General features: G+C 49.7%; 3 protein-coding genes across 8 annotated transcripts in view; 2 read left to right on the top strand and 1 right to left on the bottom strand.

Moving 5' to 3' along the window:
- Positions 1–23,706, top strand: part of LOC122931070 (zinc finger protein 773-like) — a 426,553-nt gene that overhangs the window by 218,367 nt on the left and 184,480 nt on the right. The gene's annotated exons all lie outside the window — the stretch shown is intronic.
- LOC122931075 (oocyte zinc finger protein XlCOF6-like) lies at positions 217–14,501 on the bottom strand. 6 transcript variants are annotated; one of them, XM_044284995.1, is made up of 9 exons: positions 14,388–14,435; positions 10,861–11,354; positions 10,051–10,254; positions 9,771–9,938; positions 9,564–9,687; positions 9,310–9,447; positions 9,096–9,193; positions 7,785–7,845; positions 217–1,480 (listed from the first exon to the last, which is right to left on the bottom strand). In XM_044284995.1, the coding sequence occupies exons 3-9, from the start codon at positions 10,156–10,158 to the stop codon at positions 282–284; spliced, it is 1,896 nt and encodes a 631-aa protein (XP_044140930.1). In that variant the 5' UTR covers positions 10,159–10,254; positions 10,861–11,354; positions 14,388–14,435; the 3' UTR covers positions 217–281. The 6 variants fall into 6 exon arrangements, with proteins under 6 accessions (XP_044140930.1, XP_044140927.1, XP_044140929.1 ...); XM_044284992.1 differs by having other exon boundaries at positions 10,861–12,305; positions 14,388–14,419; XM_044284994.1 differs by lacking the exon at positions 10,861–11,354 and having other exon boundaries at positions 14,388–14,501.
- TOMM6 (translocase of outer mitochondrial membrane 6) lies at positions 14,604–18,247 on the top strand. Its single transcript, XM_044285017.1, has 3 exons — positions 14,604–14,765; positions 14,841–14,950; positions 18,058–18,247. The coding sequence occupies exons 1-2, from the start codon at positions 14,674–14,676 to the stop codon at positions 14,935–14,937; spliced, it is 189 nt and encodes a 62-aa protein (XP_044140952.1). The 5' UTR covers positions 14,604–14,673; the 3' UTR covers positions 14,938–14,950; positions 18,058–18,247.

The raw sequence follows: 23,706 nt of genomic DNA, 5'->3' as shown, positions 1-23,706 counted from the left end.
CAAAATTAACAAGTCTAAGCCATTCTTACCCACAAAAACATTCTTGTTTGATGAACCAATTTTTGAGGGGAGTAAACCCTCCAAACTTTCCCCAATGGGCTGTAATTAATACCTACCGGGCACACCTTCATCTCCCCAATGTTTCTCCTATGCTGAACGCAATTCTGGGTAAAATATTTCCTACATTCAAAACATAAAAAATGTCTTCACCCCATGTGAGTTCTCGGATGTCCCACAAAAGTTTATTTGCGTTGAAAACATTTCCCACCTTCTGAACACAATTACAGCTTCGCTCTCGTGTGACTTCTTTGATGTTTAACAAGATTCGCTTTACAGCTAAAACATTTACAACATTCTGGACACGAAAACGGCTTCTCCCCTGTGTGACGTCTATGATGTTTAGCAAGACTTGATTTATAGCGAAAAGATTTGTCACATTCAGAGCATGGAAACGGCATCTCTCCCGTGTGACTTATTTGATGTTTAGCAAGAATTGATTTATAGCGGAAACGTTTCCCACATTCTGAGCATGAATACGGCTTCTCCGCTGTGTGATTTCTTATATGCTTAGCAAGAGTTGACATCTTTCCAAAACCCTTCTCACACTGAGGACAAGAAAATGGCTTCTTCTCTGTGTGGGTTCTCAGATGATCAGCAAGACTTGAGTTATGGGCAAAACATTTACCACATTCTAAGCATGAAAACGGCTTCTCCCCTGTGTGACTTCTCTGATGTGAAAGAAGACCTGAATGAAAGGCAAAACGTTTCCCACATTCTGAGCATGAAAATGGCTTCACCCCTGTGTGAATTCTCTGATGCACAACAACACTTGATTGAGCTGTAAACCTTTTCCCACATTCTGAGCATGAATATAGCTTCTCTCCTGTGTGAATTCTCTGATGTTTAACAAAATTTGATTGCTTTATAAAACAGCGCCCACATTCTGAGCATAAAAATGGCTTATCTCCTGAGTGTAATTTCCGATGCATAACAAGATTTGACTGAGTTCTAAAACATTGCCCACATTCCGGACATGGAAATGGCTTCTCTCCTGTGTGAGTTCTTAGATGATCCCTTAGATTTGTTGTTTTGTTAAAACATTTTTCACATTCAGGACATGAAAATAGCTTCTCACGTTTAGGATGTCTTTGCTGTTTCGCAAGATGTTGTTCAAGCTTACTTCGGTTTCCACGTTCTAGGCATGAAGGAGGTTTCTCTTCTGTGTGAATCCTCTTACCTTTAACAATATTTGATTTTTTGCTAAAAGATTTCCCAAATTCTGAACATGAAAATGGACGTTCATCTCTGTGAATACTCTGATGGGCGGAAAGATGAGATTTGTCAGTAAAATGTTTTCCACACTCAGAACATGAAAACATTTCACCCAGTCTTGTCCTGCTAATCTGTGACCGATTATCTTTTACTTCATAACTGGGCGATAAAAGGAGATGTCCATCTGAGCCTCTCCTTCTGTTGTCACCTGAGAAAAAGGGAACACATTTCATCATACTTTATCCTTTCTATCCATACAATGAGAAAAATACTGTCACGGATGGTGTAGCAGAAAACAAGAAGTTACAAATAAGGATCCGACTGGCTTGATCCAAAACTATTAAAGCCCTGAAGCTCTCCCTGTCTTCTCAGCCCGTGCAAAGATCTCTGTGATAGAAAGTTGCATGTCCACGTACCTAGACTGAGTGACACCTGCAAACCCTAGAATAGTGAGGGGACACGACCACCGGCTCCCTGCACTTAATACCGAGGGAGTCAGGGTCACCTAGAATCAAGCCAACAGGAAAACAACAAATACAGAAATAGATTTATCTGAAGAACCAGCTGTAGCAACTTCAAGCAGAGAACACAATCCAGGAAGTAATATAAACTACAAAGTGAGGCAGTATGGGAGGAGATATATAGGGAGGCAATCACTGCTAATAGATGACAGCTGGGAGAGGGAGGAGAGATGTCAAAGTGAAAGCAAAACAAAAGAAGAAGATCATGCAGGAGGTACTGAAGAACGTCTGTCAAAACTTCTCAGAGATCTGGCGGTGACAAATACATCAAAATACAGTCATGAAAGGAAGGGAAGAGGCTTTCTAGCTTCACATAAAATCGACAAATATTATTTATTAAAATTCCTAATAAAAAAAAAAAAAGGAAAATACATTTAGTGTGGAGTGAATCGAAGTATACAAAGTGGACTTCAATCCGAATTTCAGGGAAAATTTTATTGCAAATTGATTTAGTTGCAAAGCTGAATTTCCTCATAAGTCATGATAATTAATAATAAAAAAAAAAATATCACACTCAGAGTGCAAAGAAGCCACCACGACCATCTTGATTGAAGATCCCGCGTGAAAACTCACCTCAAATGGATAAGGCAAGTACAATTTAATGTTGTTTACAATGATTAACCCCTGGCAGCCCTCAATGGTTATCTCAGCTTTCGCGATCAGCGATGAACATGGCATCTGAATGATAGGGGCAGCGTTGGGCCCTCTACTTACAAAATGTAAAATTTGGCGAAGCAGCCGAATTGAATTTTTAAGAACTTCGCTCATCTGTACATACACTGATTACAAGAAAGCTTCCCCAGATTCTTACCCATTAAACCGCTGCTATAAAGTGCCAATAACAGGTCCCTAATTACTTAGAAACTAGACGACCACTTACAAGAATGGAAAGGAGTTTCAGACTGGAACTTTTGGTGGGGAAAGCCATTGACATGTCCCCTGCAGTGGATACTGTTACCTAAATGACATGGAAACCATTGGTATTAATGGCCATCTATCAGGGGCTCCGAGTGGAGGATTCTCATCGATGGCCGGCAGGTGGACCCATGAGGTGGCCGTCCCCACTAATTTACATTATAAACTCATAATAGGGAGAGACTTCCCGGCACTGTGGCCTGCTAGGAGAGTGACTGATACCCATGAGACAGGGGTAACCCTAGCAGAGTGGCCCGGCTCAGGGGGGAGACCAGAACCCTGGGAACCTGAGACCGAAGTGCCAGCGGTAGGGGGTGACCGCCACTTCGGTGAAAGAGGGGGAGACAACCCCACTAAGTGTGATGGTGGGAGACGTGGAGGACTTGCCGTCGGGTCCTGAATTGGCAGACCTCAATGTCTCCAGGGATAATTTTGGTACCGCTAAAGTCGGGACCCAACCCAATCCTGCGCCTGGGAAAATGTGTTAATAAGAGATGGTGAACCACAACAACCTGGGGCAGAGTCAGTGTTTCCCCATTTTGTGGTTGATCAGGATATGTTGTATCAGGTAAACCAACTACGGGGTGAGCCTATTGAACAGTTTGTGGTCCCAAGGCTTATCTCAAGCTTGTGTTAAATCTAGCCCACCAAGACGTTCTTGGGGGTCACCTAGGGCTGCAGAAAACTCAGGATCGTATTTTACAGCGTTTTACTGGCCCAGCATATTCAAAGAAGTGGAAGAGTTTTGTAAATCTTGCCTGACCTGCCAGATAACTAGCCCCAAGCCACATTTCCGTAGTCCCCTAGTACCTCTCCCGATTATCGAAGTACCGTTTGACTGAATAGCTATGGACCTCATAGGCCCAGTACCAAAGTCCGCCAGCAGTCATCAACACACCTTAGTCATTCTAGACTACGCCACTCGGTTCCCCGGAGGCGGTGCCACTGTGAGATACCTCGGCCAAACTCATAGCTAAGGAGTAAATGGCAAGGTTTTCCCGAGTAGGACTACCTAAAGAGGTTGTGACCGACCAAGGGACCCCTTTCATGACCAAGGTGATGAGGGAACTCTGTAAGTTGCTGCACATAAAACAACTACAGATGTCCGTTTACCATCCGCAAAAGGATGGTCTGGTAGAACGGTTTAACCAAACATTAAATAATATGTTGAAAAGGGTAGTGTCTAAAGATGGGAAGGACTGGGACCTCCTTCTGCCCTATCTCATGTTCGCAGTGCGAGAGGTACCCCAGGCCTCTACTGGGTTCTCGCCCTTCAAACTACTATATGACAGACACCCTCGCGGTCTCTTGGATGTAGCCAAAGAGGCGTGGGAACAACAACCCACTCCACATAAAAGTGTCATTGAGTACATTACCCAGATGCAAGATCGGATAGAGACAGTGTTGCCTCTTGTTAGGGAACATATGGATGCAGCTCAGCGAGCCCAGAGTTGGGTCTATAATCGGCAGGCTCGTGTCCAAATCTTTAACCAGGGTTATTTGGTTTTGGTGCCGACCGTGGACAGTAAGTTCCTGGCTAGATGGCAGGGGCCCTACGAGGTACTCGAGAAAATTGGAGATGTAAACTACAAGGTACACCAGCCAGGGCGGCAAAAGCCGGAGCAGGTTTACCATGTGAATTTACTCATACCGTGGAAAGATAGGGAAACCTGTACAAAAGACATCCCGCAGCCGGGTTTTCTAGGAGAAGAGGTACCGGCCCCTCTGTCTGATGCAAGAGAGGCGGCTGCCACAGTAAAAATTTCTGACAGCCTCTCCATAAACAGACCCAGGAGGCCAGGTAGTTCGTTAGTCAGAACATGGATGTGTTCTCGGACCTCCCTGGACGCACTTCCATAATCTAGCATGACATTGTCACTGAGCCTCAGGCAAAAGTCGAATTAAAACCATACCGGGTACCTGAGGCTCGGCGACAAGCCATATCGAAGGAGGTGCAGCTAATGTTGCTAGACATCATTGAGGAGTCAAAAAGTGAGTGGGCCAGTCCTATAGTATTGATAACCAAGACGGACGGGACGTTGCGGTTTTGTAACGACTTTTGAAAACTTAACGAGGTTTCCAAATTTGATGCGTATCCCATGCCCCGGGTGGATAAGCTCATCAAGAGGTTGTTATTGTTATTTTTTTGTTTTGGATCTCACGAAAAGCTACTGGCAGGTGCCCTTAACGGAGGCTGCCAAAGAGAAAACTGCCTTCATCACACCTGAAGGGCCATATTAATATAAGGTCTTACCCTTTGGTCTGCATGGCGCCCCCACCACTTTTCAGCAACTAATGGACATTGTGCTTCGTCCACATCGTCGGCACGCTTCGGCTTACCTGGATGATATTGACATCCACAGTACCGACTGGAAAGTCACCTACCCAAAGGGCAGGCTGTAGTGGACTCCCTTCGGAAAACTGGCCTAACCACTAACCCCAAAAAATATGTGATACGGTTAGAAGAGTCTAAGTACCTGGGGTATGTCATTGGGCACTGAGTCATCAAGTGAACAAAATAGAGGCGATATGGAATTGGCCCCGACCTGTCACCACTAGGCAAATAAAGTAATTTCTGGGAATGGTGGGCTATTATATGAGGTTTGCTCCCCACTTTGCTCCGGTGGCCGCGCCCTTGACAGGACTCTTGAAGGAACACAAGTCAGTGATGGTTCGTTGGGATGAGCGGATGGAAGAGGCTTTTTCCACTTTGAAGTCGGCCCTGTGCGAGTAACCGGTTTTGGTGACACCCGACTTCAATAGGGAGTTCGTAGTACAGACCGATGCCTTTGAAGTAGGCCTCGGTGCTCTACTGTCTCACGCTGTACACGCCTCCTGAGCTGTGATAGGGAGAGCATGGACACGCCTCCTCAGCTGTGATAGGGAGAGCATGGGCACGCCTCCTCAGCTGTGATAGGGAGAGCATGGGCACGCCTCCTCAGCTGTGATAGGGAGAGCATGGGCACGCCTCCTCAGCTGTGATAGGGAGAGCATGGGCACGCCTCCTCAGCTGTGATAGGGAGAGCATGGGCACGCCTCCTCAGCTGTGATAGGGAGAGCATGGGCACGCCTCCTAAGCTGTGATAGGGAGAACATGGACACGCCTCCTGAGCTGTGATAGGGAGAACATGGACACGCCTCCTGAGCTGTGATAGGGAGAACATGGACACGCCTCCTGAGCTGTGATAGGGAGAACATGGACACGCCTCCTGAGCTGTGATAGGGAGAACATGGACGAACCTCATGAGCCTCTGCCAGCCTGATATAAATCTAGCAGGGCAATGAATGTGGAGATCTTTGGATTCATGTGAGGTACGGAGCTGGTTCTAGCTTTGTTTTTCATTTTTACATTATTCATGGGATAAACCCTTTAAGACAAGGGAATCTCCTTGATGCCTGATGTGCATGGGGACAGATGCTACTTCAGGTTCCAGAGAGAAGTAGTGGAGGCAATCCCCTAAATCCATTAAACTGTGTATTAGGGGATGTGGTTCGCATTCCTATGAAACCCCCCTATTGTCGCTACAAATTGTCGTTTGTTGAACACATCATTGGCTAAATCCGTCTAAATTCATGACTTCCTACGATTCAGAGCTGGAACTAAGGCTTCATTCACTTCACCATTCAGCCTGTCTGTTCTCTTGCTCCATTATAAGACCAGAAGAATGGAAAGGACGGATCTGGCACATATCTGAGCCGAACGGAGCATAAGGACCCCAAAAACTATAATGGGGTCCGTTAGGTTTCCGCTCAGAGGAAGATTTTGAAGCAGAGACAAAAGTCCTGCACGCACAACTTTTGACTGCTCCAAAATCTTCCTCTGAGCGGAAACCTAATGAACCCCATTATAGTTTATGGGGTCCTTAGGCTCCGTTCGGCTCAGATATGTGCCAGATCCGTCCTTTCCATTCTTCTGGTCCTATAAAGGAGCAGGAGAACAGAAAGGCTGAATGGTGATGTGAACGAAGCCTAATCTGTTCTGAAATATATGAAGGATGAATCGGCTTTATATAACGCTAGAAACAGCAGAAAAGTGCGGTATGAAATCTGAAAAACCTTATGACAAATGCAAATATAATGACAGATTTGTAACAACGAACTGGTCGCCTGCTTCGCTTTTTCCCTCTTCTTTCGGCAGATGGGTGGGTGGTGATGTCCTAATTATACTGCACGTATTGTTCCTTTAGTATAATAGAAATATAAGATTTTCTAAACTGTCCGTGATTTTTGATAACTTTGCTCAGAACAAATAAACCTGATAGTCGTTATCCCTCCTCATTGTCCATCTCTCCTCCTGCCCGTCTATTGACGCTTCTCTTTACCATCTCCTTCACTTCTACCAATTACCAAATCTAATTCACCATCTTCATCCCTACAAACCTCACTGCAGCTCGGCTCCTCCAGACATTTACCAACAACCCCATTATATCTTCTGCCCCTGAGCTCCTCTACTTTACCGCTCCGGGGCTTCACCTGGGCTTATCCCATCTTCAGGAAGTCTCTACCACAATCTACCCATCCATCAGAAACCTCCCCTCTTCAGATAGACCACCTGTAACCGACCCCTCGTGTTTCTATTCCTCAGACTTCACATTGTACAATACTTCTTAAAGGGTTTGTCCCATCACTACAACGTTCCCCTATTCATAGATTAGAAAATAAGTGTCTGATCAGTGGTGGTCCGACTGCTGGGGCTCCTGCTGATCACAAGAATGAAGGCCCGTGGCCCCTTGTTTGAAATACAGAGGTGGACACGCAGTAATGATAATCATAAAGAAGACATTTTTCTGGACTTCCTATATGTTACTTCATTAATAAAGACATGTACAGTCCATGTATCTCCAGCCGGAAATGGCCGAGAAGAGAAAATATGAAATAATATTCCTCCGAGCCTTATAGTAAAACATGTGGACATCAACTGATCCACCTCACTGGACGAGGAGGAACTCAGGAACGATCAGCCGGGATCTACTCCGTATACATCTCCTCCATCAGAGGAGGGAGAAGGTTTCCTGTAAACTCAGCCTGCAATGTATAAGGGCAGAAGAAAACCCAGGATTTATGAAAGGCTCTTACCAGTCACTGACACCGATGTGGGGTTCTCCAGGCCACTCGTCCTTCCACTTCCATCACTTTCCTGCAAGGATCACACATGAAGGACACGTGTAAAGCTGCTCAGCGTACTTATAGCATTTCTATATTTATACATTGTCCCCCCTTAGACGCCCGTGGCCCCAGAACTGCACATTGTAGATGAGGCTGCACTAATGATTAGTAAAGCAGTAACCTTTACACAAGGCGATTCTTGTGCAGATTATCCTTAAATTGATCGAATCGGCAAGATTATCGAGCAGTGTGAAATCAATGAAGGACAACCGACAGTCGGAAGATTTCACGGTTGAATTGTTTGTGTTGACACAAAAATCCTCATTGGACGTTAGTGATTTCATGTAAACAGGAATCGTTCACTGCACCATCACGGTCACATTTGTGTAAATGCACCGGTCTGCTGTACAAACGGTGGAATATGCCATCGGAATTACGATTTTCTGAATGATAATCGCCACGTCTAAAGGGTCACTACCCCAAGAAACGACTTGTTTGTCGCTCAATCGTATTGGTCATCGCCTCATGTAAAGCTGCCGTAAGATTATGTCAATGCCTCTTGATGCACATAACTCCTACTTACCTCCTCCTTGCTGCTCCAGTCCTCCACGCCGCCTCGATCTCCTGGTCCCTGCATGGACATGGTCACACACTCTGCTCCAGCCTTTAATTGGCTTCAGCAGTGACATGCTGCTTGTGACCACATCACTGCTGAAGCCAGTTATTGGCTGACCATGTACCCAGCCAGCTGGACGTAAACAGCACGAGGACCGGAAGGTGGAGACATTAGGGGCAGCATACAGGACCAGAGCGCAGGGAGCAGGTCAGTATAAATCTACAGTTTGAGGGCCATGCTGCAGGAACTTGTTAAAATATCATTTTTACCCCCTATTACACTGCACAATACTCAGCCAATTACTGGGAACAGGTGTCCACAGGAACAATCATTCCTGATATCTGACCCGTATAATTGTGTCCCTGATAAAATCACTCATTTGTCGGCTGACGTACATATTTTATCAGGATGAAAGCCGTACAATTCTCGTCAGCACATCTCACCGTGTGATCAGGAATGTGCTGCCGATAATCAATGGAACTGAATGAGGGAGGATGCAAACCATCTCCAATAGACTGAACTACAGCAATGTGACAGTGAGGCCCTCAGACCAAAAGAGGAGGTTGTGCCCCCTGACAGAGTGTCCACCACTGCTGGAGAAGAGGAGGAGAAAGCTTCATTACATCAACCTATAGAGGATCTACAGGAAACTCAGCTTCACCTACCCGATGATCCACTGGGACATTCTGCTTTTCCTCTAGACAGTCCTGGGAATACATAGGACTAGGACACCTCTCTGATGGATTTTTCTGACTGGATCCATCTATAGGAATATACACAGTGACTGAATACATTGTCTATATGTGATGATCAGAAGAGGGGTGAGTCTAGGTGACCCCCAAACCTGGAGTCTCCTCTATGAGGAAGGTCTCCTCTTACCCAGTGATGTGAGAGGCTGGTGATTATCCATCATGACGTCCCGATGATCCAGTGGGACATTCGGCTTCTCCTCTGGACAGTCCTGGGGACATAGAGAACTAGGACATCTCTCTGATGAATTTCTTTGACTGGATTCATCTATAGGAATATACACAGAGACTGAATACATTGTCTATATGTGATGATCAGATGACGGGTGAGTCTACGTGACCCCCAAACCTGGACTCTCCTCTATCAGGAAGGTCTTCTCTTACCCAGTGATGTGAGGGGCTGATGATTCCCCATCATGACGTCCTTGTATAGATCCTTGTGTCCTTCTAAATACTCCCACTCCTCCATGGAGAAATAGACAACGACATCCTGACACCTTACAGGAACCTGACAACACAATGATACAGTCATTACCAGACACCTCCCTTGGCGTTATTGTATAATGTCCCAGCATTCCCAGCAGCGCTCACCTCTCCGCTCAGCAGGTCAGTGATCCTGTTGGTAAGTTCTAGGATCTTCTGCTCATGTATCAGTGAATGAGGTGGAGGCTCGGTGACGGGGCTCTGGGTCCTGCTCCGTCCTCCTGACACACGAGGTGTCACAAACTCATCAGACGACTTCTTCACTACTGTGTAATCCTGTGTATGAGGAGACGCCGATCACTACAGAGATTGTAAGAAGCCTCCACCTTTCCAGACATTTGTCTGGTTTATTACTAGAGATAAGAATGATGTCATGTGAGACTCTCACCTCTCCAGTTATCAAGGAGATGATCTCAAGGGCGAGGTCTAATATCTCTGCAGGCATGTGGCTTCTGTCCTTCTCCATCCTTGTTGGGTCATTGATGGAAAGGACCATCGTCTTACGAAGACTTTATCTGTGAGAGTCCTGTATGTAAGGCCGGTGTCCTCTACCCCTCGGCGCCTGTAAAATGTATTAATTCATATCCCAGGCCTGAAAGAAAAATACTCACAGGGTATATAGTGTAAGCGAGCTAACTTTTTCTTTTTAAAGAGGTGTTTCCATCTGGGACATTTATGGGACATCAATAGGTTATGACATATTTATTGTGCCCATTTTTCCTTCAGATATGATTTCCATCCATGCTCTCTAGTGATGTTGCTTTACGACATATATGATATGTAGAGATTTGTGGTTTACATTTTGAATCTTCTTGTCGTCATCCTATATGACACTTTTCTTGTGTTTTTTAGACTAAATGAGGTGGGGTTCCTATTGGGGCGCTGGAACTGGGTAAGATACCCCCAATCTTTATCCCTAGTCTAGAATTTGTTCTCCTTTCCCTTTCCTGTCTTTGCATTTTACTTCTTTCCTTTCTTCCATTTTTTCCCCCCTCGCCCCCCCCATGTTCCCTTTTTCTCTTCCCCCTTCTAACAATTTGCTCACCTCCTCTCTTTTCTCCCTTCATATTATTCCTTCTCTCTTCCCTTTTCTCCTTCCCTCTCCCCCTCTCTCTTCTGTTTTCCCTCCTTTTTCTCTCCTTGTTTTATTCATATTATATATATATTTTTATTCTTATTTTCTCCTAGATTGCCCCACTTGTTTCTTTCTTTCCATTTATTTTCCCCTCCGTTTGTCTCTTTCCTTTTGACCGCAGTTCTCCTTCTGCCTTCTTTCTTTTCCATCTTGCTCGCCCCCCTTCTCCCCCCTAAAAACAGAGAGAAAACAACCAAATGGCTCTCGTTCCTCTCTGAAGAGCATAAATCGATAACTATAAACCAAATAAGGACCTGGGGCGGGCGAGTCTCAGGAACCCCAGCAGTCAGGGTCAGAGCACCTGCTTTACTCCAAAGGAGCCATCTTCTCAGCACCAGTGCAGACGCTGTGCCCTTACTAGCCTCCTGGTTGACATGACCTCCTGTAGACTTGGATCTCCAGATGTTGCTGTAGGTGGCCACTCTGCAGCCCCTCACACTTTCAGGCCACCGTGTTGTTGGATGAAGCTTTTCCATCAGTCACAGGAATATGGAGACACAGAGACAGAACCTTGTGCAGCCGGCCGTATGTACTACGAATGCTCACAGGATGGACATCTGCTATAAAACAGGTAGAAAAATGGTGGAAAACTTCTCAGGATGGAGCTCATAAGCTCCCGACCAGTCTCGCCTCCCAAGGCTTCTTCAGGGGTTCCTATTCCTAACTCTAGTCCACATTTTTAACTCTATAAGCATCATACGGGTGCATTCACACAGCGCAGCACACTATTACCAGATTAGGGACTCTTTTCTATTTAAGCAGTGATGTGGTGGGATTTCCGAGGTCCACCTGTTGTGCTCCGGGTCCTCACTTGGTTTACATTCCGGTACAGGTCACACGACTCCCTAGGCAGCGGGCACACATCAGACACAAGCAATGCCCACACGTAGCGATGCTGTACCTTCTCCCACCGCGCTGGTCTGGGCTTCTTCTTCCGGAGCCTGCACACCATTCTCCATTCAGTGGTTTGCCCACATACATATCGTGCCCTCCTGTACCAGACATGCCTCCACCCTCAGAAGCTGTAAGCCCCATAGCTGCCGGGTGCCTGATGTTTTACACTGTAGACACCCGTAAGCATTGTCTGTGATCGAGAATAACAGCGATCATGGACCTTTAACCCCTCAGATGCTGTGGTCAATTGTGTGCGACCATGGCATCTAAGCGGTGAAATCCTGAGAGCCCAAGCAGCTCATCCACGCCGAGACCACGGGAGCCGTTCGCTGCGGTAGCTCCGAGGCCTTCCACAGTGATGTTCCTGCAGAGCCCTGCCGGTGACATCTGCTCGGCCAGCAGGCGGTTGGTCTCTCTGATGCTTCGCGAGTTCGTTCATGGCTGTGGCTTCGATGCCACAGTGAGCCGGGACCTTCACCACGTGTGTGCCTCACTGCTATCGCTTGCTCCAAGCCACCATATGTGGTAGGCATGTGCGGAGGTCGGCAGGTGGTAGCGATGCAACGAGACAGGGACACAGCAGGTTAAAGTGCAAAAACAGGGAGTTCTTCACACTGTCAAATAAAACACAAACAGAAATACAGTAAAGCCGCCCGGCCAAAAATACGGAGCAATCCCTCTCCATACGGGGCCCGGCCGCCAGAGCCGTGACATCGCTCCGCAAAACCAGGTGGCACACGCTTACATTGGATGGTACAGCATCAGTCCCCAGAGAGTGCGCCCCTCCGATTCCGTCCCCCAGAGAGTGCGCCCCTCCGATTCCGTCCCCCAGAGAGTGTGCCGCTCCGATTCCGTCCCCCCAGAGAGTGCGCCCCTCCGATTCCGTCCCCCCAGAGAGTGCGCCCCTCCGATTCCGTCCCCCAGAGAGTGCGCCCCTCCGATTCCGTCCCCCAGAGAGTGCGCCCCTTCGATTCCGTCCCCCAGAGAGTGCGCCCCTCCGATTCCGTCCCCCAGAGAGTGCGCCCCTCCGATTCCGTCCCCCAGAGAGTGCGCCCCTCCGATTCCGTCCCCCAGATACTGCGCCCCTCCGATTCCGTCCCCCAGATACTGCGCCCCTCCGATTCCGTCCCCCAGATACTGCGCCCCTCCGATTCTGTCCCCCAGAGAGTGTCCCCCTCCGGTTCTGTCCCCCAGAGAGTGCGCCCCTCCGATTCTGTCCCCCAGAGAGTGTGTCCCTCCGGTTCTGTCCCCCAAGTAGTGCGCCCCTCCGATTCTGTCCCCCAGAGAGTGCGTCCCTCCGATTCTGTCCCCCAAGTAGTGCGCCCCTTCCGATTCTGTCCCCCAGATACTGAGCCCCTCCGGTTCTGTCCCCCAAGTAGTGCGCCCCTCCGATTCTGTCCCCCAAGTAGTGCGCCCCTCCCATTCTGTCCCCCAGATACTGCGCCCATCCGATTCTGTCCCCCAGATACTGCGCCCATCCGATTCTGTCCCCCAGATACTGCGCCCCTCCGATTCTGTCCCCCAGATACTGCGCCCATCCGATTCTGTCCCCCAGATACTGCGCCCATCCGATTCTGTCCCCCAGATACTGCGCCCCTCCCATTCTGTCCCCCAGATACTGCGCCCCTCCCATTCTGTCCCCCAGATACTGCGCCCCTCCCATTCTGTCCCCCAGATACTGCGCCCCTCCCATTCTGTCCCCCAGATACTGCGCCCCTCCCATTCTGTCCCCCAGATACTGCGCCCATCCGATTCTGTCCCCCAGATACTGCGCCCATCCGATTCTGTCCCCCAGATACTGCGCCCATCCGATTCTGTCCCCCAGATACTGCGCCCCTCCCATTCTGTCCCCCAGATACTGCGCCCCTCCCATTCTGTCCCCCAGATACTGCGCCCCTCCCATTCTGTCCCCCAGATACTGCGCCCCTCCCATTCTGTCCCCCAGATACTGCGCCCATCTGATTCTGTCCCCCAGATACTGCGCCCATCTGATTCTGTCCCCCAGATACTGCGCCCCTCCCATTCTGTCCCCCAGATACTGCGCCCCTCCCATTCTGTCCACCAGATACTGCGCCCCTCCCATTCTGTCCCCCAGATACTGCGCCCCTCTGATTCTACAGAGGCCCTTCCATACATCCCCTCACAGGTATGTCATAATGCGTAAAGGGGTTAATATTAGACACTTTCGGAGTTACCCTTTATGTTTTGATTATGTTTCTGATCATTCACTTTGATCCCCCCGCTTCTCCGAGCCCCTCCTGACCATCTGCATTGGGCGGTGATCTGCATTGGGCGGTGGTCGTGTAGAAGGCCTTCTGCCGTCCTGTGTCACGTCTCTCCTGCTCTCCTCAGGGACTCGGCAGCCTCAGTATTGTGGCCGCTTCCTGCACTTTTCCTGTCTCTCCTCTCCTGGGGGGGGGGGGGGGGGGTCTCTCCTTTCCTGGGGGGGGGGGGGGTCTCTCCTTTCCTGGGGGGGGGGGGGTCTCTCCTTTCCTGGGGGGGGTCTCTCCTTTCCTGCAGCACATCTACTGGATCCCCTCTCCTCCTCAGTCACCTCCTGTCTGCTCCTCTCCTCCACTCCACTACTGGCAGCTTCCACATCCACAGCTAGGAGCTCCAGTCAGTGCTCATCCTGCAGCATGCTGGGGGTTGTAGTCACACGTGCAGGACACAGGACAGGCTCTCCGGTCACTTACCCTTCACTTTTCCACTCCAGCATCCTCTCTACTTCACACACCTCATCCTGCTCTAAACACACTGGTCATGTGACCCTGGGAGGTGTGATGTCACTGGAAGGGGCGGGACCTTCTGGTCATATGACCCTTGGAGGTGTAATGTCTCTGGAAGGGGCGGGACCTCCTTGTCATGTGACCCTGGGAGGTGTGATGTCACCGGAAGGGGTGGAGACTCCCAGGAAGCAGCAGTGACATTGTACTGCAGGGGTCTGCGACCTTCGGGCCGGAAGCAGTTCTAGAGGACGTGATGGCGCCGGGCAGCGTGGAGAAGAGCGCGGGCGGCCGGGGCTGGGTGAGCGGCACCTACCGCTTCATAACGGACAGGAACGACTTCCGCCGGTGAGCAGCGGGTGGTGCCGGGGGCGGGGCCGCTGATCTCCGCGCGGGCTCACGTCACGTGTCTCCTCTTTACAGGAACCTCCTGGTGAACCTCGGCCTGTTCGCTGCCGGGGTCTGGGCCGCCAGGAACATGTTCGACATCGACCTGATGGCTCCGCAGCCGGGCCTGTGAGGAGAGGCTGCCGGTAAGTGTCCCTGAGCCTCAGTCTGCAGGTCATGCTTGCTGTCAGTGAATAGGGCTCTCTCACATCCAGTGGCTGAAGCTCTCCTGTTATGTTAGCGGTATACACCTTCTGGGGTTTATCTTCTGCCCCTAGATTTAAAGGGAACCTGTCACCGGGATGTTGTGTATAGAGCTGAGGACATGGGCTGCTAGATGGCCGCTAGCACATCCGCAATACCCAGTCCCCATAGCTCTGTGTGCTTTTATTGTTTAAAAAACTGATTTGATACATATGCAAATTACCGTGAGAGGAGCCCAGCACCGCCCCGCAACCTCCGAAACTCCTACTTGCTCCCCGACGTCAGAAAGCCAGAGCGCCGTAATCTCGTGATGTGCGAGCTGGCGCATGCGCAGTGTTGGCATAGTGTTCCTTCTCTGCTGGCATCAGCCACAGGGAACGAACTGTGCATGCACCAGCTCGCACATCACGAGATTACGGCGCTCTGGCTTTCTGACGTCGGGGAGCAAGTAGGAGTTTCGGAGGTTGCGGGGCGGTGCTGGACTCCTCTCACGGTAATTTGCATATGTATCAAATCAGTTTTTTACACAATAAAAGCGCACAGAGCTATGGGGACTGGGTATTGTGGATGTGCTAGCGGCCATCTAGCAGCCCATGTCCTCAGCTCTATACACAACATCCCGCTGACAGGTTCCCTTTAAATCCTAACTGCCATACACACGGTCACATGTCCCTTAGCAGCCAATAGAAGCTCGCAGGTCCTACTCCAGGTTTCCATAACAACTGATCACAGGTTTTAGCCATTTGCAGGTCCTGAAATATTCAGTCATATGACGGCACAACTACACTGCCACATACATGGGGGGCAGGGGCCACTGTCAAAGGGACGGGCGCTGTGGAGATCGCTGTTAAAGGGGTGGGCACTGTTAACCTGTTGGGGACGCATGACGTACAGGTACGTCCTGTGTAGTTCTGATCACCGGCGGGCGGTGATCGGAGCTGGGTGCCTGCTCATATCATTGAGCAGGCACCCTAAAACAATGCGCGGGGCTGCAGCGTTTACGGGAGTTGCGTCGGGCGGACGGCGGTGCCATCGGGTTCCTGTGCGGCTGTAAGGGGGACCCGATGGCATGGAGGGCAGCGCAATGCCTTCCTTAGGCATTGCGTTGCCTTCCGGTGACGAGCCTGTGAGATCCAGCCCCCTGGATCTCACAGGCCCCGGAAGCTGTATGAGTAATACAGTCAGTATTACTCATACATACAATGCATTCCAATACAGAAGTATTGACATGCATTGTAAAGGATCAGACCTCTAAAAGTTTAAGTCCCAAAGTGGGACAAAAAATAAAGTGAAAATAAAGTTTCAAGTAAAAAAAAATAAACAATAACGTCATTTCCCCCAAATGTAAAAAAGGGCGGGGGGGGAATAGACATATTAGGTATCGTCACCTCATCCCGCATAAAAAGAGCCCCTACCTAAGACAATCGCCCCAAAAAATAAACCTATGGCTCAGACTATGGAGACACTAAAACATGATTATTAATTTTTTTGTTTAAAAAAATGGAAATCATTGTGTAAAACGTACATAAATGAAAAAAATGTGAACATATTAGGTATCACCACATCTGTAATAACCAGCTCTATAAAAATATCACATGACCTAACCCCTCAGATGAACTCTGTAAAAATAAAAAAATGGTGAAAAAAAAAAAAAGCCTCGGGTTAATGTTGTAAATAACAAAAAACGGTGCCAAAACAGCTATTTCTTGTTACCTTGCCTCACAAAAAGTGTAATATAGAGCAAACTGGTCCTTAAGGTGAAAATGAGCCCGGTCCCTAAGGGGTTAAAGGGGCAGTCGCTGTTATTTTTAATATAAAATTGCAATAAATACACGAGCAGCGCCGGGTCATCGGCTAGTACAAGAATAAAGGAATCGTCACCCACCTGCTTATTCCCGGTTTACTCGCTGCAGCCAATCATCGGCTTCACCGATCCCTTTGCTCATATTGTTTAAGCCAGTGATTGGCTGCAGCAGTCAAATGGCAATTAAAAATGGGTACACCGCTGCAGCTTGGCCTTTTAGTGCAGAGGCAGCCGTTCCGCTTGATTTTTGAAGGACCTGTGATGATGTCACCACGCGATCAGGCTGGGAGTTCTCTAACTTTTTACTGATTTATCCTCGGCATCTGATCGGTGGGTGCTGAGAAGGCAGCGGCGCTGGCAGTAAGTTTTCCAGGTATTAAATGCACAGTGCATCGTATATTTACTAAGATTAATCTAAACATTTCAGAAATGGTATTCCTATAAATATCCTAACGGGATATCCAACCCCTATAATGACCCCTCCCCCAATGCCTGGGCAGCTCATATAGCTTATATTTACCCCGCTTCCAGGCACCCTCGTCGCTCCTGATCCTTGCAGGGCCGAAGCTGCATGAAAACATCCGGCGACATGGTGGGGGCAGCCAGTAGTGGGCCGTGATCGGGAAGAGCCTCCCTAGTGTCACTCGCCGTGCTAGGAAGGCTCATCCCCGTCGTGGCCTGCTTTTGGCTGCGCCCCAACCCCCTGGCGGTTGTTTTGATCCACGGGTCGAGGAGATGCAGCGGCAGCCACGTAGGAATCGGGAGCGCCGCATGTGCCCGGAAGCGGGGTAAGTATTACCTGTATGAGGTGCCCGTGCATTGGGGAGGGGTCATTGTAGGGGTTGGATAACCCCTTTACGTTCTAAGTAGCCTGATTACTTACAGGTTGGTGAGAACAAGCCCGATGTCTCCTCCGTTTTACTGGAGTAAATGTGTTACTAGGTTATTGGCCATTTATGAAGGCGATGGACGGTGACAGAATGGAGGAGTCGGTCAGAACTGTGGCCTCCGACCACAATCAGTGCCTTTTGGCAAAGCGACCTAAATACCTGTGGATAAAAGGCCATAAAGCTTTCACTGGAGGTCAGATTTAGAAATACCACCCATTCGCTGTGACCTGCGCACCCCATGGTCTTCTCCTCGGCCACCACCAGGGCGCCTGCGCGTGTCTGCAGGTTGGAGCGGTGTTCTCGGTTCTCCAGGGTGAAGACGAGTGTCTGATGGGACTCTTATTTTATTTTGCAGTTATTTATTCCCCTTCATCTACACGGACATCATCGCCTGGTCCATCCTGGGCATAGCCCCCGCACTACGTAGCCCCAGTCCCCTGCAGCCGGAGGATCGCTGAGGACCTTGGACTTGGAAGCGGCCGTGTGTGGACTGTGTCTTGTTTTATAAAGGGGCGGCTGTGCGGGCCACGTAGAGTGAATACTCAGCCATTTCTTGTCTCTTATTTGTCATACGGATGCAGTACTTTAGGATATGGGGCTGCCGCTGGTTTCACCCAGTGAATATCCACGGCGTAGACCGTCATGTTGGGGACTTAAAATCTGCTGTGGTTGTTCACTTTGAATGCTACTCGCCCACTCACAGCTTAGCTCCACTGAATGGAGCATCGGGCACATTGTACCGGGAACTTTTTAAGAAGCCTCCGCCAGCATGATCAACCCTATTAAACCAGGCCTGGTAGGGTTAATCATGCTGAGTAAAACAATACATTTCTTTTGTTATCTTAAACAGCTGCTGTAAAATGTGTACTTTTTATGCAGATGAGGCAGTCGGAGCACCAAGGGGCGGCATAGGACTTGGAGCACCGCTACTCTCCTCAGTGCTCCATGCATTCGCCCTCCTCTTTAGTTGACAAGGCTGGACAGGATAGTCCTCGTCTTCTCACGTGCTGGTGGAGAAACCTCCTAATTTATGACAACTCTTGCCTTGTAATAAATTATGTGCCTTAGGCTACTTTCACACTTGTGGCAGAGAGATCCGGCAAGCAGTTCTGTCGCTGGAACTGCCTGCCGGATCAGGCAAAATTTCAGTCGAAAAAATGCATTGAAATGCCGGATCCGTCTTTGGGTACTTTCACACTTGCGGCAGGACGGATCCGACAGGCTGTTCACCATGTCGGATCCGTCCTGCGGCTATTTTGTCGTGCCACCGCTCCGTCCCCATTGACTATAATGGGGACGGGGGCGGAGCTCCAGCGTGGCGGTGCACGGAGAAAGCCCGTCAGACTAAAATTACTGCATGTCAGGCTTTTTAGTCCGGCAACTTTCTCCGTGCTGCGCCGGAGCTCCGCCCCCCCGTCCCCATTATAGTCAATGGGAACGGAGCGGCGGTCCGGCTGCACGGCGAAATAGCCGCAGGACAGATTCGACATGGTGAACAGCCTGTCGGATCCGTCCTGCTGCAAGTGTGAAAGTAGCCTTTCCAGTGTCATCCGGCATTTATTTTTTTCACCTTTTTTTCAGTCTGCGCATGCGCAGAACGGAAGGCCGGATCCGGCATTCAGGCAAGTCTTCAGTTTTTTTCGCCGGAGATAAAACCGTAGCATGCTGCGGTTTTCTCTTTTGCCTGATCAGTGAAAACGACTGAACTGAAGACGACGTCCTGATGCATCCTGAGCGGATCGCTCTCCATTCAGAATGCATGGGGATAAAACTGATCAGGTCTTTTCCGGTATTGAGCCCCTGTGACTGAACTCAGTGCCGGAAAAGAAAAACGCAAGTGTGAAAGTGCCCTAACTGGCAGTCCCTGTGCCTGGAGTAGTTTTCAATCCACTTTTTCACTTGTTTCCAGGCATAAAAGATGGCAACTGTGAGGGCCCAATGCCCGGCCACTATCGCTCCCTCACCACTCCCAGTGGGCGAGCACGGAGCGGTTTTAAAAGTCGCAAAATAGGGTCTTGTGACTGACTTTTTTTTTACGCCAGAAGCTGGGTTAGCGCCCATCGTAAATGACGCTCAGCATGCTCCGCTAGGAATACACGATTCTGCTGATGCCCTAGGGTTAGATATTCTTGGTGGCAGCGGTGCCTCTGCAGTCCAGGGACAGGAGAATACTTACCGTGCAATCCTCCCTGAAGCTGCCCCTATGGGTGGACTGATACCGCGGAGGTAAGTGATCTCATGTGCAGCTCGTAACAGAATCGGGTTTAAAACTTCACACAACAATATGTCAGACATTTATATGTCAGGGTCTGGAAACAAATCGCATTAGTAAACCCCTGTGCGGAGGCTTCAGGTGCGTTCACACGTCGAGTCTTTTTTCCACAGGTAAGGCTAGGTCTACGCGACGACACTTGTCACACCAATGTCACGTGACTATCTTTATAATGGTAGTCTGTGGTGTCGCACTGCACATTTATCGCAGCACGGCACAGTGCGACACCATAGACTATCGTTATAAAGACTGTCGCGTGACAAATGTCGTCGTGTGGACCTTAATCCACGTAAATACCTGCTTTGTGTCACAGGTGAGAGCAGAAGTTCAGTGCCGATGTCACAACTCCAGCTTGAGAACAGATACGTGATGTGAACGCTGCGGCTAAATGCACACGTTCAGGATTCATGTGCGGAGAATCCGCGCTGAGATCTGCAGGTGTTCGCAGGCAAATCCGTGCGGTCAATACGCATCAACTGGTGTGGATTTTTCGCAGTGAATGAAGAAAATCCGGTCAGGAAAGATAAAATTGACATGCTGTGGATTTTAAAATCCGCGCTGCAGGTCAAAATCCGCATCGTGTGCGTTGAGAATTTCTCATAGAATACAATGTACACGACCCACGGTGCGGATTCTCCGCGCACAATCCTGAGCGTGTGCATTTACACCGACAGATTTCCTGACCAATCGTTGGTGTAACTGACCTTTAGTCCACATTCACACAACATCCGTCACAGCCGTTTTAAGAACCAATTGAAGTCAATGGGGCTATTCACATGGCTGCTTCTTTAACCACTTCATGACCGCCCATTGACTGTAAACGTCCTTGGGCTGGTCGTTATCTCTGACATTCTGGAACGTCCGTTCAGAGATGGCAGCTGCACGCTAGTGACAGGAGGCCGCCCCAGAGAAGACAGGGACCGGTCCCAGGTGTCCTTCTAGATCGCTGTGTATACAGATCAGGAAGCACTACGACCACCAGGGGCGCGCAGGAGCTGTCCGGCTGTACAGCCTCTCCGGGGGGGTGTATTTCCCCTGCTACTATGTCAGCCCCCATTACAGGAGAAATCAATGGTGGAAAAAACCTGAAGTTAAATGTCCCCAGACGTCTTGTATGACCTTATGGGGGACACAAAGTGTAACATAAAATAAAAAGTTTCCTCCCGAATCCTGGTCGGCCGACAAGCAAGTGAACCGAAGGTCACAAGCATCTGATCCTCACTGCGCAGTGACACCAAATTAGCGCAGTTCCCCGAAGTTCAAGTGATAACAGATTGGCTGATCTGACCGCAGGGAGCCGGACGTCACACTGTGGAGGACTTTCTAAAAAACTTCATCCTTCAGAAGCCAATTTGATCCTAAAGGGTTAATGCAATCTGAATGCGGATCTCCTGTAATCTAAGCCGAGTGTCATTTCTCTTATCTCTGCTGATGTCCCTTGTCACTGCTGCAGCCGGTCATTAGACTGCATTGTGTGGAGGAGACGCGCTAGTAGACGCCTCAGATTCTTAGACTCGGTGCACTGGGTGTGACTCGGTGCTGCTTGCAGTGATTGGTTGAGGGGCGGGGCTGGCAGAAGGCTGCTTCCACTCTAGGATCATGTTACACCAGACCCGCGCTGCAGTAGGAGGAGCTTGTGCCACCTCACAGACTGCGCTGCGGTAGGAGGAGCTTGTGCCACCTCACAGACTGCGCTGTGGTAGGAGGAGCTTGTGCTACCTCACAGACCGCGCTGCAGTAGGCGGAGCTGGTGCCACCTCACAGACTGCGCTGCGGTAGGCGGAGCTGGTGCTACCTCACAGACCGCGCTGTGGTAGGAGGAGCTTGTGCTACCTCACAGACTGCGCTGTGGTAGGAGGAGCTTGTGCTACCTCACAGACTGCGCTGCGGTAGGCGGAGCTGGTGCCACCTCACAGACTGCGCTGTGGTAGGAGGAGCTTGTGCTACCTCACAGACTGCGCTGCGGTAGGAGGAGCTTGTGCTACCTCACAGACTGCGCTGCGGTAGGCGGAGCTCGTGCCACCTCACAGACTGCGCTGCGGTAGGCGGAGCTGGTGCTACCTCACAGACTGCGCTGTGGTAGGAGGAGCTTGTGCTACCTCACAGACTGCGCTGCGGTAGGAGGAGCTGGTGCCACCTCACAGACTGTGCTGCAGTAGGCGGAGCTCGTACCACTTCACAGACTGCGCTGCGGTAGGCGGAGCTCGTACCACCTCACAGACTGCGCTGCGGTAGGCGGAGCTTGTGCCACCTCACAGACTGCGCTGCGGTAGGCGGAGCTTGTGCCACCTCACAGACTGCGCTGCGGTAGGCGGAGCTTGTGCCACCTCACAGACTCAGCTGCAGTAGGCGGAGCTCGTGCCACCTCACAGACTGCGCTGCGGTAGGCGGAGCTCGTGCTACCTCACAGACTGCGCTGCGTTAGGCGGAGCTCGTGCCACCTCACAGACCGCGCTGCAGTAGGTGGAGCTGGTGCCACCTCACAGACCGCGCTGCAGTAGGCGGAGCTGGTGCCACCTCACAGACCGCGCTGCAGTAGGCGGAGCTGGTGCCACCTCACAGACTGCGCTGCGGTAGGCGGAGCTCATTCCACCTCACAGACCGCACTGTCTCACACCGATCACCTCAGTCAGGTGAATCGACTCCTCCGGTTCAGTGAAAAGAATCGATTCAAAAGAACAATTCGTTCCTGATCCGGACATCTCTATTCTGCACTCCAGCTGTTGTGAAACTACAATTCCCAGCATGCTCTATTAATTTCTATGTGAGTTCTGAGAAGAGAAGCGTAAGTTTGCTTGCTGGGAGTTGTAGTTTCACAACAGCTGGAGTGCTGGGGGTTGCCTACCCCTGTTATACTGGGTAATACCTAGAATGTATGGGCTGCCCTGAGGTTTAGGTCATGGGACTAACATGCAGTCCCATGTAAATAACATCACTCCTCTCCCTCCAGTCTTCTCTAACATACAGTCCCATGTAAATAACATCACTCCCTCCCTCTAGTCTTCTCTAACATACAGTCCTATGTAAATAACCTCGGGCACTCCAGCTGTGGTACAACTACGACTCCCAGAATTCTCCATTTATTTCTATTGAATTCTGAGAACAGCCAATCAAGTGTTACATCCTAGGAGTCATAGTTTTACCACAGCTGGAGTGCCAGAGGTTATTTACATGAGACTGTATGTGAGAGAAGACTGGAGGGGGGAGTGATGTTATTTACATGAGACTGTATGTGAGAGAAGACTGGAGGGGGGAGTGATGTTATTTACATGGGACTGTATGTGAGAGAAGACTGGAGGGGGGAGTGATGTTATTTACATGGGACTGTATGTGAGAGAAGACTGGAGGGGGGAGTGATGTTATTTACATGGGACTGTATGTGAGAGAAGACTGGTGGGGGGAGTGATGTTATTTACATGGGACTGTTTGTGAGAGAAGACTGGAGGGAGCAATGTTATTTACATGGGACTGTTTGTGAGAGAAGACTGGAGGGAGCAATGTTATTTACATGGGACTGTATGTGAGAGAAGACTGGAGGGAGGTTGCAGGACATTACTAGTCAGTGTTAGGATAGGTTCACACTAAGCTTTTCAGAGGAAGTTTTGAGGCAGATTTTTGTGCAGTTTTTTTTTAGAAATGGATTCCATAGAGATCTGAAATATAAAGGAAGGACTTCTACTTCTCCTTCCTGCAGGAAACTCTACCTGAAAACCTACCCTACTTGTACAGGAT

Source organism: Bufo gargarizans, chromosome 3 (genome assembly GCF_014858855.1).
Source record: "Bufo gargarizans isolate SCDJY-AF-19 chromosome 3, ASM1485885v1, whole genome shotgun sequence".
NCBI classification, from domain to species: domain Eukaryota; kingdom Metazoa; phylum Chordata; class Amphibia; order Anura; family Bufonidae; genus Bufo; species Bufo gargarizans.
Note: the sequence above shows the minus strand (reverse complement) of the source record. Positions and strands in the feature narration are given on the sequence as shown.

Coding starts and splice junctions, on each gene's coding strand:
- LOC122931075 (XM_044284994.1), bottom strand. CDS start 10,158: ATGGTCCTTTCCATCAATGACCCAACAAGGATGGAGAAGGACAGAAGC. Junction 9,688..9,770: donor CTGACCTGCTGAGCGGAGAG/GTGAGCGCTGCT, acceptor TTGTGTTGTCAG/GTTCCTGTAAGGTGTCAGGA. Junction 7,846..9,095: donor ATGTCCCAGTGGATCATCGG/GTAGGTGAAGCT, acceptor TGATCCTTGCAG/GAAAGTGATGGAAGTGGAAG.
- TOMM6 (XM_044285017.1), top strand. CDS start 14,674: ATGGCGCCGGGCAGCGTGGAGAAGAGCGCGGGCGGCCGGGGCTGGGTG. Junction 14,766..14,840: donor GACAGGAACGACTTCCGCCG/GTGAGCAGCGGG, acceptor TCCTCTTTACAG/GAACCTCCTGGTGAACCTCG.